The sequence below is a fragment of the Copidosoma floridanum genome, unplaced genomic scaffold, assembly GCF_036245765.1.
Source record: "Copidosoma floridanum isolate Cflo_tuat_1 unplaced genomic scaffold, Cflo_Japanese_pri ptg000019l, whole genome shotgun sequence".
Classification (NCBI taxonomy): domain Eukaryota; kingdom Metazoa; phylum Arthropoda; class Insecta; order Hymenoptera; family Encyrtidae; genus Copidosoma; species Copidosoma floridanum.
This window is the reverse complement of record NW_028321896.1, coordinates 1,811,642-1,826,954: the sequence shown is the minus strand read 5'-3', so window position 1 is coordinate 1,826,954 and position 15,313 is coordinate 1,811,642. Positions and strand designations below refer to the sequence as shown.

General features: G+C 33.8%; 2 protein-coding genes across 3 annotated transcripts; one reads left to right on the top strand and one right to left on the bottom strand.

Annotated features, from left to right (window-relative positions):
• Positions 1–1,314: 1,314 nt before the first annotated feature.
• On the top strand, positions 1,315–11,179 carry LOC106636914 (macoilin-1). 2 transcript variants are annotated; one of them, XM_089593625.1, is made up of 12 exons: positions 1,315–1,904; positions 3,233–3,374; positions 3,453–3,579; positions 3,651–3,780; positions 3,859–3,925; positions 4,008–4,215; positions 4,343–4,571; positions 4,650–4,868; positions 4,954–5,130; positions 5,211–5,489; positions 5,562–5,755; positions 5,844–11,179. In XM_089593625.1, exons 1-12 carry the CDS (start codon positions 1,825–1,827, stop codon positions 6,104–6,106), a joined length of 2,115 nt encoding a protein of 704 aa, XP_089449751.1. In that variant the 5' UTR covers positions 1,315–1,824; the 3' UTR covers positions 6,107–11,179. The 2 variants fall into 2 exon arrangements, with proteins under 2 accessions (XP_089449751.1, XP_014204949.2); XM_014349463.3 differs by having other exon boundaries at positions 4,008–4,218; positions 4,322–4,571.
• A 1,268-nt stretch (positions 11,180–12,447) lies between these two features.
• Positions 12,448–14,985, bottom strand: LOC106636902 (sting). Its single transcript, XM_089593589.1, has 7 exons — positions 14,955–14,985; positions 13,526–13,646; positions 13,315–13,447; positions 13,085–13,227; positions 12,792–12,981; positions 12,601–12,714; positions 12,448–12,521 (listed from the first exon to the last, which is right to left on the bottom strand). Exons 2-7 carry the CDS (start codon positions 13,598–13,600, stop codon positions 12,448–12,450), a joined length of 729 nt encoding a protein of 242 aa, XP_089449715.1. The 5' UTR covers positions 13,601–13,646; positions 14,955–14,985.
• Positions 14,986–15,313: the final 328 nt, after the last annotated feature.

Below are 15,313 nucleotides of genomic sequence, written 5' to 3'. Positions count from 1 at the left end.
AATATAATTTAAGTAGTTGACTTGTTATGCTCAACTTCCATGCAACAATAAAGTAAAAATTCAAACATTTGCTATCGACCTTCTGGGAATCGATTACCGTGTGATGTACATACAATGTATGATTACATTGTCACGCTAAAAGCATTGCTCAAACTTGGAATAATAATTATAGAATTACTGTTTAGAAAGAGGATGAAATATCAACAAGTTTTGGTCGATTTCATGAAATTTTATCTAGTTATGCAGACGGTTTCAAGCTTTTTAATGACGTCAAGAAAAATTTAACAAAATATTGTTTAAAAGATATAAATAAGGATTTTAAAAATGTAACATTTCCATAGATTACTGTAGAAATTTTGTTTGCAATGGTAGACATACTTTAGTTTGAACTTATTTCGCTGAAAAAAAAAACGTTTTGCGCAATTTGAATAGTGTAGTTATGATGAAATCATGAAAATACCCTACACATATATTTTATTACAAGAGATAATTTAATGTAAGTAAAAAAAAACCTTTAGTCACCGTAGTTGCGTGAAATGAATAGTAAAAACAAATTAATTTTTGCGAAAAAAAACTAATAATTTTTTACAATTGCTTTTATTATTAGAATAGCAATAACAGAAGTTTACACCAATACCACAGAATAGTCCTATTTGTTGCTGTAAAACAAAATTTTTTTTTCTAACGGGCTCCAAACCCTAAATATATATTTTTACACAAGATACAAGAAAAGGTCGGGTTTACATGGGGATCCAGCCAATAAATTGTTAAGTTTGTCTTAGGTCAAAATATACGTCTTGTTTGTTATTAATCGATTATTATTATTACTTAAGGTAGTATTTAATTGCATAAACTCCAAAATACATAGCTACAGTTAACAGAAGCATAGGGTTTTGTTGTGAGAAACAAGGTCCTGAAGTATATTCAAAGTTTTGATTTTTAAGGTGAAATTAGTCTCAAGAACGAACTAAAACTAGACCCAACTGAATCGAAATTAATTACACATAAGCCTATAAATGAGGTTAACTACTATATTTCGCTGTTTTAAATAAATTATTAATATTTAGGTCAGTTTAAATCTCCCGCCAACTATACATAGAATCTTGTTCATGTAAACGCACCGTTAGCGCAAGTCACAAAACGTACAAGGACGACAGTGACGTCACGCGACACAAATTTTGGGACAATCCGACAATCGGCGCTCGGCGCTTGCGCATTGAAGTACATACTTTTATAAATAAACATAAATATATAGGTGGTGTAGATATTGTAGAAAGTGAGAGAGAGAAAGAGGGAGAAAAAGAGAGAGTGCGTGCATAGGAGCTGCTGTTGCTGGTCTGTCTGCTTGCAGTTGAATTGTATATGTTCGTTCTGTCGACGACGTCGTGATCGCTCTCGTCGTCGTCGAGGTTCCCTTAAATTCGCCCAGCATATGAATTGCCTGTGTCGTTCATCTGAACTTTCTACACATACAGTTGCTACCCGGGCGCGTATTTCCGTGGTTTCATGCATGTGGTGTCACGGTATTGGTGCTGATCAGCGTCATCACCGTCGTCGCCGAGGCTGCACCGAGGCAGCAGCAATTGTTGCTGCTCAGCTGTAATCCTCCCACTGTTTCAGTCATCCTCGTACAGTTTCGGTGGTGGTGGGTAGTGTTAGTGGTGTAATATCCGGACTCCCGGAGAGAGTCAGTCTCTCTTCATAGCTGGGGGATATACACGCTCTCGCAGCAGCGGAAGCATACCTACAGGTATATACACATATATATATTGTATATAGTGAGAAAGAGAGACTGGCAGCGGTGAGGACTAGCGGCCGAGGATAATGAAGAGAAGAAATGCCGAGTGCGGCAAGCTCCGGAGGCCCTTGAAACGCAACAAAATCACCGAAGGCATCTATGGCAGGTAAGAACGAGAAATAAACGTCAGCTACTGCTCCAAAATCCTTGTGTACATGAACCCTATACACGCTCCAAGCGCTCTCCCGCAATGTAAACGCATCACTGTCGAGAGACAAGTTGAAACTTGTCTTCCAAGTCCCGGGTGGACGAGAGGACGAGGTCTCCCCCCCCCGCAATGGCCGCATCGTCGGTCCACGCACCAGCATCTCGCATTTCTTCGACCTCGACCCTCCTCTCCTCCCGTCCTTCTCTTTTGCTCTCGTTGCACGCTGCTTTTATTTTTAAAAATAACCAACAAAAAATAAAATAAAATAACGAACAGAGATGGAGAAAAAAAAAAGTTATCGTTGCCGATGAAAGCGCGCGCGATCTCGCGTCCGATAGCCCCCCTGTTGTCCCCTCCTCTTGTATCTTAAACGCATACTACAGTTATACAAGTTCCTTATACACATGTCGCGGTTGTCGCGGTGAGGAGGGAATGATACACATGTACATATGTACTGTATGTATACACAAGGCAAAGAAGGAATTGTTATCCCGCCGTTTTCCGTAACGACGCGAGAAGGCGTTATGAGTACGGATACCATATCCTGGTGTCTATACCCCAAGTTGTATGTAACATCCGAAACCGACATATGCCCATTTGTTAACGAGCTTTCGCGGTTACTCTCTCTTCCGCCTTCCTTTTCTCCCCCTAACTCCGATGCTTTCGGAGCTTGCAAAAGCTTTCAAGAGATGTGCGATGATGAGAACGCTAGTGCTGGAACTTGTCATCCGGTGCTTTTCTCGCTCTTGAAATAAAGAGCCAGCCATAGTACTTTTTTTTACATACGTCAACGTTCCCCTTTTTTTTTTGTCAAAGGCTGCTGCAAAATGCAGCTGCTAACGGTCCTTTCGTTTTTTTTCTTTGTTCGGAGGCGAGTGTGGAAAGTCGCTTCAGCTGCCAAATCGAGTGCCCAAAAGTTGAAATATAACAATCTTTATTTTTGCTCCCCAATGATCTTTGCGTTCATTCAGCTGTTAACGTCCCAGTAGATTGCGATGTTATGAATAAATTACCAAACTTTACTTCAATCTTTGGCTTTGACATGAAATAGGGAGACTAACCTTGTGTATGGTTAGTTTGTGTACCTATGCTTTTTTTTACACCTAGTTTGGCGTATTAAATATTAATACATCTTGAGTGGAACTTATAAATTAATACTAACATAGGCTGAAGGAATTTTCAATTAGCGATACATAGATCTAATTTCCATACAAAAGCTACGTATTAATATTTATGTCAAATAGTATTATTGAAACACTAATAAAAAAAAAATATTTATTTTTCAGTACACTGTTGTATCTGAAGTTTCTTTTACTATGGGCCATGGTAATCCTAGCAGACTTCATTTTAGAGTTTCGATTTGAATTTTTATGGCCATTTTGGATACTCCTTCGAAACCTTTACGAATCTTTTAGGTGTAACGGCTTTGTGAGTAAAAAAAATGCCCAAACATAATGCGTATATTATCATCTGATTGTTTCACACAACGGCATTTTTACTTTCCAGGCCTTTTCTGTATTTTTTATTTGTATTGCACTTACGTCAGACATGATTTGCTACTTTTTTATCCCGGTACACTGGCTCTTTTTCGTTGCCAGTACATACGTTTGGGTGCAGTACGTTTGGAACACAGGTACGTAAAGAATCAAACGTTGAATTATTTATTGTATCCATATGAAAAATAATTAATTTTTGCATCAACAGACAAAGGCGTGTGCTTGCCAACTGTGATGCTGTGGCTATTGTTTTTGTACATAGAGGCAGCTGTACGATTGAGAGATCTACGTCATATGCCATTTCACTTAGATCTTTGTAGGCCGTTTGCTGCTCACTGGTAATCAATGTTCTAAATAGTATGTTTTTTTCTTCTCTCGAAATCATGATTGCTGAAAAATACGATTGTGCTTTTTAGTATTGGTTATCCTGTTGTGATGTTAGGATTTGGCTTTAAAACTTACGTAGGCTACAGAATGAGACAGGTTTGTTTATGCTTAATTCTTTTATTTTGAGTACATGTTAAGTACTACGGATCTAATTGATACTCTTTGTACGGAATTTTAGAAAAAACAAAAAGACGTGGCCAAGGAGAATGAGTTTTATTTTCAAATGCTACAACAAGCATTGCCAGTAGAACAGCAAATGAATCTACAGCAAATAGCACACGTGCAATCACAAGCACAAACAACTACGTTATCAGTAGAACAAAATTCCAAATCACAAGTACACAGGCCGAGCCCGCAGTACAATCCAAGTCCAGAAAAGAGCAGAGGTAGCTTGTATTTATTCACAATTTATACTTACATCACACATTTGTTGATAATGCACAGTTAAAAAGTTGAAATTTGCATAAAATTATTGGTTCATTTGTATTTTAGGAGTTGGTAACTCCTCTGTAGAGGGAAATGTGCAAAACGGTGGTGTCCACAGTGCACAGGTATCTTCACAAACGCAAAGCGCGACCAAAAACAATCAGAAAAAGTCTGTTGACAAGGGAGAAAAACAGGAGGACCAACACAATAAGCATAACTCGGATAAATCGTCACATTCTGATAAGAATGACAAAAAGTATGCTCACACAAATGGTACTGCTGTATCTTCTGAATTACAGTACATAGAAAGAATTAAGTAAGTATACAAATTCTTTTTCCATTATCTCTATGTTTGCTGTAAAGCCGTGTTTAATTGTATTCGTTTTGGTTACAGTTCCGTAAACGATTTCGATGCGAACGAAGTCGAAAAAGACAAATCGGTCAAGGGTACCAATCACAATTCGTTCAAAGCGCAATCGAACAACTCGTCCACTGGCAAGTGGAACAACGTCAAAGAAAACACGTCGAATAATCGGGAAAAGAAAGGTCGCCAAGCCAAAGTTTCAAACGAAGCAGCGAACGAGCAACATAAACAAGACGAATATTGTCAGAGGTATGTATACTTAAAAATATTGAGAATCGTTTGTGTCTAAGTGGAAAAAAAAAAAAATAATTTTGAATAAAAACTTTAAAAATAGGTTGCTCGTTTGTCGGAAACTCGAGGCGGACATTAAGCGATTAAAGTCAGATCTGCAGTCGAGTCGACAGGTTGAACAAGATCTCCGTTCTCAAATAAACACATTGTTAAGTGGCGAACGACAAGCCAAAGGTGATATTCAGCAACTTCAGCACGATAACGACCAGTTACAGAGCAAGTTAGTACTTATTGAAAAAAGGGGGGGGGGGAGTTTGTGTATGTTTTCAATGAACTAAATGCTACCATTAAATTTTTAAGATTACACGGAATGATGTCGACTCGGCAACTGGACAAACAGACAATATCGTCGCTGGAGCGACGGATAGCTGACGAACGAAGACAGCGTACGGCTTGTGAAGCCTCGCTGGCTTCGGAGAGGCGAGCTCGACGGGCCGCTGAAGAAGCGCGTTCGGCGATACCACCACCGCCACCGCCACTTGTGCGCCAGGAGTGCACGGACGCGTGCAAGTCGCGCCGAGCACAAATGGAGCAGGATCTCAAGAGTTTGCGCCGAGAACTGAAAGTCAAAGAAGAAAGGTAAAAGCGATACTTAAATCTTAATTTGAATTGACACTTGTATGCTAATTTTTTTTTATATGAATCGCACAGGTGCACTGCTTACGAGAAAGAAGTGGCTCATTGTAAAGAAAATCATAGCGAAGCTGAAATTATACTTGGAGCGCTTAACGCGCTGCAAGACAAAAATACTCATTTGGAGAACAGTTTGAGTGCGGAGACGCGTATTAAACTGGATCTCTTCTCAGCCCTTGGCGAAGCGAAGCGACAACTAGAAATTAAGGAGAGTAAGTACTAACACATGTAGAATACTACTTGCAATATTTATTTGACTAACGATCAAGTTGATGATAAAATGTATTTTTTTTCACTTAGGTCTAGCTCGATCACAAGATAAGGAGATTGAAAAGTTAAAGGCTAAAATAGCACAAGACTTGGCTGTCATGCCACAAGACACATTTGGTCCTACTCCGACCTGCTCTACGTCAAAGCTCCGCCTGGGCAATGATATTCGCGTGGGCGGTTCGAAAATGCGAGCAAACGATAGTCTCTGTCCAGGTTGTACTGTGTCAAATTTGGACCCCAATGCAACGGTGTACACCCCCAAAGGATCGCTCGTAGCGTCTACTGAAGCTTGAAAGCTACGTTTCCCTATGTGGTAAAGCCTAACAGAGCAGGGTTTAGGTCGTTAAATCGCGTTTCACCGAATCGACTTCACTTTTCGTCTTTGCTTGAGATAAGATCACTGTTTTGTTTACTATCATTTTTTTGCAATTTTTTAAATCTGTATTAAGATGTATTGAAATACTAAATACCAGTTTTTTCTAAATATTTCTGAGTGAAAATTAGAATAAATTCTTTTTTTTTTTTTTTTTTTTAATAGCATATTTTTCACAAAATTTCGTACGAAACGCTATTTATACTGTCTACCGCCAGGAGTTCAACTAAATATACTGAATGTGTAACATGTTAGTCACGTGTATCATAAGTTTTTGATTACCAGTGTTACTTGACTTTGAAGCTTCAATGCTGTGGGTAAGTTCACAGAACCTACCGAGTGTTTTAATAAGCATAATAATTAACAAAATTAACTTTACTTCAAATTATGAGTATTGTTTTGAACATACGCGAAATGTTTTAAAAACAATTGTGATGCTTAAAAAAGTCGACAACTTTTTACTCTATATCTAATTATTTTTTGCCGATGTTTTGAAAAATTATTCCCCAGCATATGGCTAAAACAAACGACAGCTTGTTGCATAAATTTGCGCTCAAGTCGCTACATGAAGCTAGTCCATCATAAAATCATAATATTTTAAAATCATATTAACAACTAAGCCATCATGGATCTCACGTCATAATTAACTATTATAATCATTTAAAAAAGACATGGCATTGAAAAATAAAGCACTGAAGAAAAAAAATTATTAATAGGGACAAGAAAATTCTCAACCAAAATTCACTAATATTTTTAAATAATTTCTGATTAATCCTAGAAAAGCTCTGCTCTTAAGGACTTAAGAATTCAACTAGATTTTTGTATTTATATGACCTTTTTGAATAAAAGTGAGATTAGCTAACGGAAAGCAAGTAATCTTAACAAAACTGTGAACAAGAAGGAAATGTACGAGAAAATAAAAATGCTTGGGACATACCAATTTGACATAATCGGTACCGTATTTGTGCTGTGAAAAAAAAGTATACCAAGACAAATACAAAGCCATAATAATCATCAATTCAAGTTCAATTTGCCTCGATGGATCAATTTGGATTTTCAAACAAATTGAATTTAGGCATCCTTTTAATACTATGCTTTTAACGTAATTTTCCATTACATTACCAACGACATTAACTTATTTATTTAATTTTCATAATATAAACATTACTCTTACACTTTATTTTCGAGAGCACTCATGATAATTATTTGTCTTGGTATACCATCTTGTAATGTAATGCAAACAAGTGAATATTTAACGACAACAAAATTTTGTAATATCTTCAAGTTAGTGTACTCGATGGATAGGAATAAGATGATTCGAAATTTATTGCAACTGACTAGTTGTGTTGTAATGCGTTTGTATTTTCGTGACACTCTTCTAATGGCCATCGATGTGGGTTGTGTGATTTCCGAGCTAGCCCCTAAGTTTGTGAATCGTTGTTGAAGAAAAAAAAAAAATTATGGACAAAAGGAAGAGTCCTGCCCTTTTGATTTGATTTATCAATTGAAATTTCAGCTTTAAACGCTACTTTTTTCTAGAGTAGTGAATTTTTTTTTGGTTCTGCTCATTTTTTTTATTGTTGAATTGAAAAATTATAAAAATTTTAAGTGTTGTTATATATAATGATGATAAGAATAATAAAAATTGGCTGAGTGATCGAGATTTTTCGATAGTTGTAATTGTTTCATTGGTTAATGAGCTGTCGAGTGGTACTTTTGTGAATAAGCACTATAATCTTGACGATTAACCTTTGAATAATTAATAACAGCATCGAAACGATAACTAGTCAAACTTAAAATCTTAAGTTCTGCGAGCACAAATACAATTAGAATACGTCTACAAAAAATAAATCAATAAATCTTCCATTTTTTCTTACCACGCAGGATCATTAAATTTCATGATGTCGGCGCTAGAATTGTTAGGCTCATATTCGTATAGCTATTATTTATTAAGGCATTTGGTATTTGTAATTTTAAAAAATTGGAGTCGAGAGCCTCTTGATGAATACTACATAGAATCTCATTCATTTTTCTTTATCATAATAACAAGATCGAGGCTTTGGCGTTTTTTTTTTTTATTATTTCCTACAGTGACGACGCAACGATGTACATTCAATGAGAATAAGTTGAAAACAAGCGATTAGCATCCCCCATGTACTCGAATTTACTTTCAGACTGAAGCATTGCACTTTGCTGTAATTATATTTTAAGTACAACAGATTTAGAGCAAGATAAACGAGATTTTATGGATAGAGTAAGGAGGAAATAATCAAATTAGCTCCTTACACGTGTATCATCTCGATGAGATTGCAAAAGAAAAAGAATTTAAAAAAGAAATAGGCAAAAGCAGACTTATTTTTATATTTTCTAAAGGTTAAATGCGATCTGGGACACGACAAGAAAAACTAAATGCTCAGAAAGAGGAAACAATAGTGGTGAAAATAAACGGAAGTTAAAATTAATGTGAGAGTTCGTAGGAAATGTATCGCCAAATAAAAAATGAAATGTCACGCACTGCTTTTTCCGCGTATGAAGACACTCGCGAGGTCCAACTACAATCACACAAGCGTACAAGGTTGTTTATTAATCTAAGAATTGACGTTTCCTATTAGTTTGACATAAGCTGCAACGTCTCATATTTATAATTATTTTAAGGGTGTATGCGTGTTTTAGAACGAAGCCACTGAGCATTGAGTGAACAAAAAAAATATATCAATAAAAATGAGACGAGAACTTATTTGTGCTTGCAGCTTTTCTTTCTTTCTTATTCTTATCTATTTCGGAAACTAAATGCGATTGGTTTATCGATCTGCAAGGAACAAGTAATCGTCTCGCGACGATGTCGTTTCAACGTGTTCGATCGTTTTGTGATATTAATTATGCGTCCATACTTTTTATTAACACTACGCGCTGTATTTTTTCTCTCTTCCCATTTGTATTTACTCTTTTATCATATATATTTAATTGCACACATCGTGCGACCACGTGATTTGTCAAACGAGTAAGTTCTATTTTTTTTTCATACTCAAGCTAGAAACGAGTACTTAATTATCGCTTTCCTATGTCACGCGCATGGCATTTGATTTCAAAGGAAACTTTCATTTTTTTTTTTTTTTTTTTTTTTTAATTTTTTTTTTCTAGTTATAATTTAATTAGTTTCAAGTTTGTGTCAATCAAGGACATGACTGATCGTCTCAAAGACTTTAACAGACATAATCTTTAGAAATAGTAATTTATTTCGGAAACACGTTACTTTTTTTAGACAAGAAAAATGAAAAAAGAGAGACATTTCTTGTAACTTTCAAGTTTATGACAATAAATTTAAAGGAGCATTATCGATGGATGTGTAAAATTTCTTGAATTTCATGTCGTTATTTTTCGCACTGTTTCTCTCTAATAAAACTTGTGATTGTTCAAGCAAAATAGAAAAATAAAAAGTTTTTCTTTTTCTTTCCCAACATTCAATTATTAAGGTTCCTTTTCAAAACTCCTAGATAATTGTTTGGCCAGAGATATTTAAAAATTAAAATTGTTCCAAATTCCCAGAGTTTGATACAGCCGTCAAAAATGTAAATGAAAACATACGCTTTTCTCTAAATCGGACGAAACATACAAGGCGCTTCCAACGATTTGTACTATGTACTTACAATGAAACACTTGTTTTCTCGTTTAACTAGCATATAAGTTACAATGGCTACTTGCCGATCTTATGTATGTTCACACTGATCTCACTCATTAGTCGTGATTGTGCTCGCGATTGTCTTCACACTATAATATTTATAATGAAAAACGAATGTACGAACATGCAAGATTATTGCGTTTCGGTGAAATTTTTCATGATTTGTGAGCGTTTCGATTTACTTGCTGTGTAACGAAACTCATTGTTTGGCGACTTTTACCAACTTCCGTTCCAAAAAACCATGTCGCATAATATTCGATTAACAACCACACGCGTTCCTTGTACGAATCTCAAAAAATTATTATAAATTTGCATCCATCTTGTGAGTTGCAAACCTTTCATCTGCTTTTTCTTTTGAATCTCGATCCAACGTGAAAGTACAAAGTACATTGCGAATCAATCGATGTGCGCATCAGAAGACTATGTAGAGGAGCTCACGCCGCTCTCGAAAAAACTGACTTGTGTATAAGTTTAAATAATAATTTGGAAATTGTCTCCTATTTACGTTGCGCTCTTTTCTTTTATTTATTGCACTAACAATAATTATTAATATTTAATACCTACATTACGACTAAACCTTAACTGTACATATTGTAACAAAACAAAAATCTCATTCGTCACTTTATCCCAGTTTTTCTCGAATCACGTCGTCCCTTTAATCCCCTGACTAAAGAAATACATTGTTTATATTGCATTTCCTTCGTCTTCATTAATTTTTGTACGATTGAACGTCGAGGCAGTGAAACTAGACTAATTATGTAAAAACCAGTGTGGATGACATTTTCAAGTTTGACAACTCCATAGAGAAAAAGCAGTGACTTGGGAAAAATAAAAAAAAAATTTCATACTTTCTGATGAAGCTCGAAATCGTATGAGTCAAACACTTGGTTTGCTTTCTTTTGTGATTTGTAATTAATTTTCAATGTTCTTGAATAATTAAACTGCGATATATGTATTTTATCGTTGTGGCAATACATTGAGTAAAAAAAAATTAGTTATAACAATGTATTGTCAAAACGCCAATTGTGTGAATTCGATGTCGGTGTAAACAACACAAGCTTATGCATGAAAGAAAACCAAGACATTTTTGGGTTAAATGAAAAAAAAAAAAAAAAAAATTATACTCTTGTTTTCCTCCATTCAATAGTTATTGTGTATGTAATATTGTCAACGCTCAATGATACATGGTTATTTCTTTTTATAACTTGTCCTTTTTATATCGAAGAAAAATGAACATGAAATTGTCATCACAGATTACTTACAACTTTTATTTTGAAAATTTAACGTTGAATAATAACTATTTCAAAACTTGAATTCATTTCTAATTATTATCCTTCCTTCATTCCATTACAACAACGCTTATAACTGGCCATCATATTTTTGAATTAATTTTGAACAGTGATAAAATATATATTATGTAAATATATTTCTTTTGCTTGAACGAGCAGTGAAGTAAAAAAGTCCTACTCAAGTTTTGTTTAAAAAATGTTTTATTTTAATTTCGTTACTTACAAACATACAAATAAGGATTAGTTGATTAAAATACAAAATTGTAAAACATGCTTTAATAATAAAAGTTATTAGCGTTATCATGAGCATCCAAGGAGTATCCATAAATTATTCGTTACTAATTCTTGAGGAAAAGGATCATGATAAAACTTCGAATAATAATTTATATCAGTATTTGGGATTGTGGAAAAGTGTATTTATTAATCAACGATAATCATCAAACAATCTCGATATTTTTTTTCATAAAATAAGTAAAGTATTTCCCCTGAGAATTCCTACAGTATTATATAGCATATAAATTTAGATAAACAATAGTGTTGATAATATTCTGAAATTTTATGAGGCAAGGTGTGCTAAAATCTCAAAGAAAATTACGATGATTCAGATCGTAATACTTACAACAAAAATTTTTTTGCGCTGTGTAGCAAATTTTACAGTTTGGAAGAACATTTTCATTAATAAATTTTTAAAATATTCAGCTACGTAAACTTTTTGAGACACTTGAAAATTTGATCAGTATCAAACTGACTTTGACAATTTAATTATTTAATTTATGTATAATACGTCCTTTTTTTCATTCATAATGCCTTAGTATATACTGCATCAAAAGGTTAAAATCATTAAAAAAAAATTAATTTACGTGAAAAACATTTTTGTTACATTTTCCATGATGTACAAATAAACAATTATAAAAAATCTAAAACAGAATTATAGGTGAAGTAGTAAAGTTACTAGATATTCGTAATTAACTTTTGTTGAACAAACATTTGTAATTACTTTAGACTCTAGAAAAATGTAAAACATTACGAATTTCAAAGTATCTTATGTAGTATTATATAACTATTTCGTGGACCAAACTATATCTACGCACAAGTCACGTAAGTCAAAATTACAATAGAGTATCATCTTGGGAACCAAAGTTTAACGGGCATTTTTTTTAAATAGTAAAAAAAAAACAAAATACATTACTGTGCAGTAGTCAATAAGGCACAATAGTTTAAAAATAGCTCAAAAGTAGTAACGTAATTCATTTGCACTCATTTATATGTGTAATAATAATTAAAGCGTCGAATTTAAAGTTTTTGAATTTTCGCAATTGTTTCCAATAGTATATGTGCTACATTAACACGTTTATTGTCAACGATATCTAAAAACAAAAAAAATTACAAAAGTTAAGATAAATGAATCTCGATTACAAAAAAAAAGAAAAAAAATGGAAAATTTACCTTTGTAATAAACCAGCTCAACATAATCTTTACAGTCAGGATTGTCATTAAGTAGATTTTGCAGAGCCTCGTAAAAATTTTGTATTATCTGTTTCTTGTATTTTATATACACAGCTGCGTAATTTGATGTTAATTCGTTAATAGTTAAATAATTCAAACAGTTCAACTTTTGCACGAATTCAAAAACTTACGAGCATATCTGTGCGATTGATCCTGCACTTCCAAGAATGTCTTTAAAGGGGTAGCCCCTTCAACGGCAAGATAAACGGATTTGGAACTTGGACTCGTTACATTAGGTCCTTCTGAATGAATTTGGTAAACGGTATTGTGGTAGGTGCGATTGATTACACCTGCCCTGTCGAGAGTTATGGTATTCAACAACTGAAATACCACATATTATACATGTGAAAACGGGTTTTTTGTTTTTTTTATTTTAACAGTAGTGTTAAATTACGAATTAAATAAAAAATATTTTTCTTAGTACCCCCTTGGATTCCATCCAGTTATCGGAAATTTCTTTCAAATCTGCTGGTATGTAAGTCGAAGATGGAATAAGTATAAATAACTTTTTTACTGGAATTTTTATAGAATGTGTGGCCTCGTACTCCTCCAGTGCAGTGAAAATTCCTATTTATACAAAGCGTTAAGATACGGGTCATTCGAGATATTAGTTATGTTTACTGTAAAAAAAATGATGTGTTGTATTTTACTCACCAGCTCTTTCGATTCCTCCCCTTGCTGGAAGCACAATCTTTAAATAGCCATAAAAATAGCTAGTGGCCATATAGGTGCCAGCGTCGAGATTTGATGAAAATATTTCTGAGGCGTTGAATGCACAACAACCAAGCTTTGAAAATAAGACTTGTTTTTTACAAAGGAATTTTTTAAACTTTTTCTTAACCTGCTTGTTTTCTTTATCACTTACAATCCCCCATGCAGAAAGAAGCAGTAATGAAAAGGCGATCGAGGAAGAAGTAGCCCAAGACTTTGGATGTAGCATTTTGATAACTTCACAATGATCCACAGTGGTTTAGATATCTGAAAGTCTTTTATGACGGTTTGTGATTTTTTTGTATTGATTCAATATTCAGTTACCACTATAATAAAATTTATTTAGTATAGATTTGATATTATGTACTTAGTGTTAATATGCTTTAATGCTACACCCACTAATTTAATAACAATATTTAAAAAATTTCTGACTATTTTTCGGTTACGTTTATTATTTTAATATTAATTACCAACTTAAAGTCATACGAAATTTTAAATTTTGTACCTGGTGCTCCATGTCGACAACGCAAACACCGGGCTCGAGGGAGCCATTGTGTTTGTCCTATAGTTAGCTATGCACGAGTTACGAACCTTGTTATTTTTTTTATCAGTTGTACTAAACGCCCAAAGTAGAGAAATAAATTTCTTTTGACGAGGCTCTTTCTAGCCTTTAATTTTAAAAAATTCACTCTTGCTTGGAAATCCCTATATATTTTATAACTCCAAATGAGTCACGTATATACTATTCAATTATTTTACTAAGCATCTTTAATTTACGTCATGCGCCATATCATGCGCCTTGAACCACGCACTCAAGTAAATTAAAACAGCTCTTTTATTTTAGTTAAAAAGTCTTACCCGAACAAGTATTGAAAATTTGGGACTATTGAATATTTATTAATATTGTCTTGACACTTTGACATTTACCTAATAATATGAATAGAGGTAGATTTGCTTAAAAGCTCTTTTGAAGCCACTTCGAGCAACTTTTCGACCACGTGTTTTGTTCAGAGTCACTCTAATACCTACTTAGAGTATAAGTAGTTACAAGAGTATCCAGAGCCCGCAGACTATTTTTTATTTTTATTTTTTTTACGTCTTCTCTAGACTACAGCGTTTTTTTCTCGCTCTTTATTATTTAAGTGTCAAATCACGCTATGTACATAAATTATGATGATTGATCTGCAATTATTAAAATATAATTGGAGTTTGGGGGCTTCAACAAACCATAAAATTTTTTCATACAATCTAAAAAAAATGTTTAAGGTCAGACTTTGTGCTCTGGATTTACTGGTAAGTCACTGCAAGCGGACTCGGAGCAAAATGGATGCTCATCTGTAAAAAATTTGATTCTTTAAAAAATTGCTCCTTAGCGGCTTCAAAAGACAATTTCTAAAAGTATTGGTAATAATCCTACAATAGTTAAAATATCGTGTGATTGGTTTGTTATTCGTATTTAAAACTATACGCTTATAACTATTTAAATTTCTTAAACTTACGTGAAATTATTTTAAAACATTAACGTTAACTTAATTTTTATTTATAACAGTGTATTCGCATAAATAATTTCAAAATATACTTACCTATAAGCAGATACTTCACGTTAAAAAATTTTATGCAAACTGAACAAAAGCTGAGTCGAACCACGGCTATATATATAGCTATATCCAGCTATAGTGTCGTCACTGAAAGGGGATTCCCACGAGGGGAACCACCAGACACCAAACGTGAAATGCCAGCGCTAACGTAAAGGCAGAATCGCGCTAAGTTTAAATTATGTTTAAATTATGACATCTCAGAATAATTTAGTAAAATAAAGAAAAAATTGTAATTATTGTCATAACAGAATAAAGGCTTAGTTACAATCAATTTCATTTACAATAAAACGTGTCAAATATTATTTTATAACTTTTTTTATAGATTTATGTTAAAATCGCACAGT

Bases quoted from the DNA above. Each gene is read 5' to 3' on its own strand.
- LOC106636914 (XM_014349463.3), top strand. From the start codon at position 1,825: ATGAAGAGAAGAAATGCCGAGTGCGGCAAGCTCCGGAGGCCCTTGAAA. The intron at 1,905-3,232 runs GTAAGAACGAGA...TTTATTTTTCAG, and splicing joins ACCGAAGGCATCTATGGCAG to TACACTGTTGTATCTGAAGT. The intron at 3,580-3,650 runs GTACGTAAAGAA...TTGCATCAACAG, and splicing joins GCAGTACGTTTGGAACACAG to ACAAAGGCGTGTGCTTGCCA.
- LOC106636902 (XM_089593589.1), bottom strand. From the start codon at position 13,600: ATGCTACATCCAAAGTCTTGGGCTACTTCTTCCTCGATCGCCTTTTCA. The intron at 13,228-13,314 runs GTGAGTAAAATA...TTGTATAAATAG, and splicing joins GGGAGGAATCGAAAGAGCTG to GAATTTTCACTGCACTGGAG. The intron at 12,982-13,084 runs GTACTAAGAAAA...GTGGTATTTCAG, and splicing joins ACTGGATGGAATCCAAGGGG to TTGTTGAATACCATAACTCT.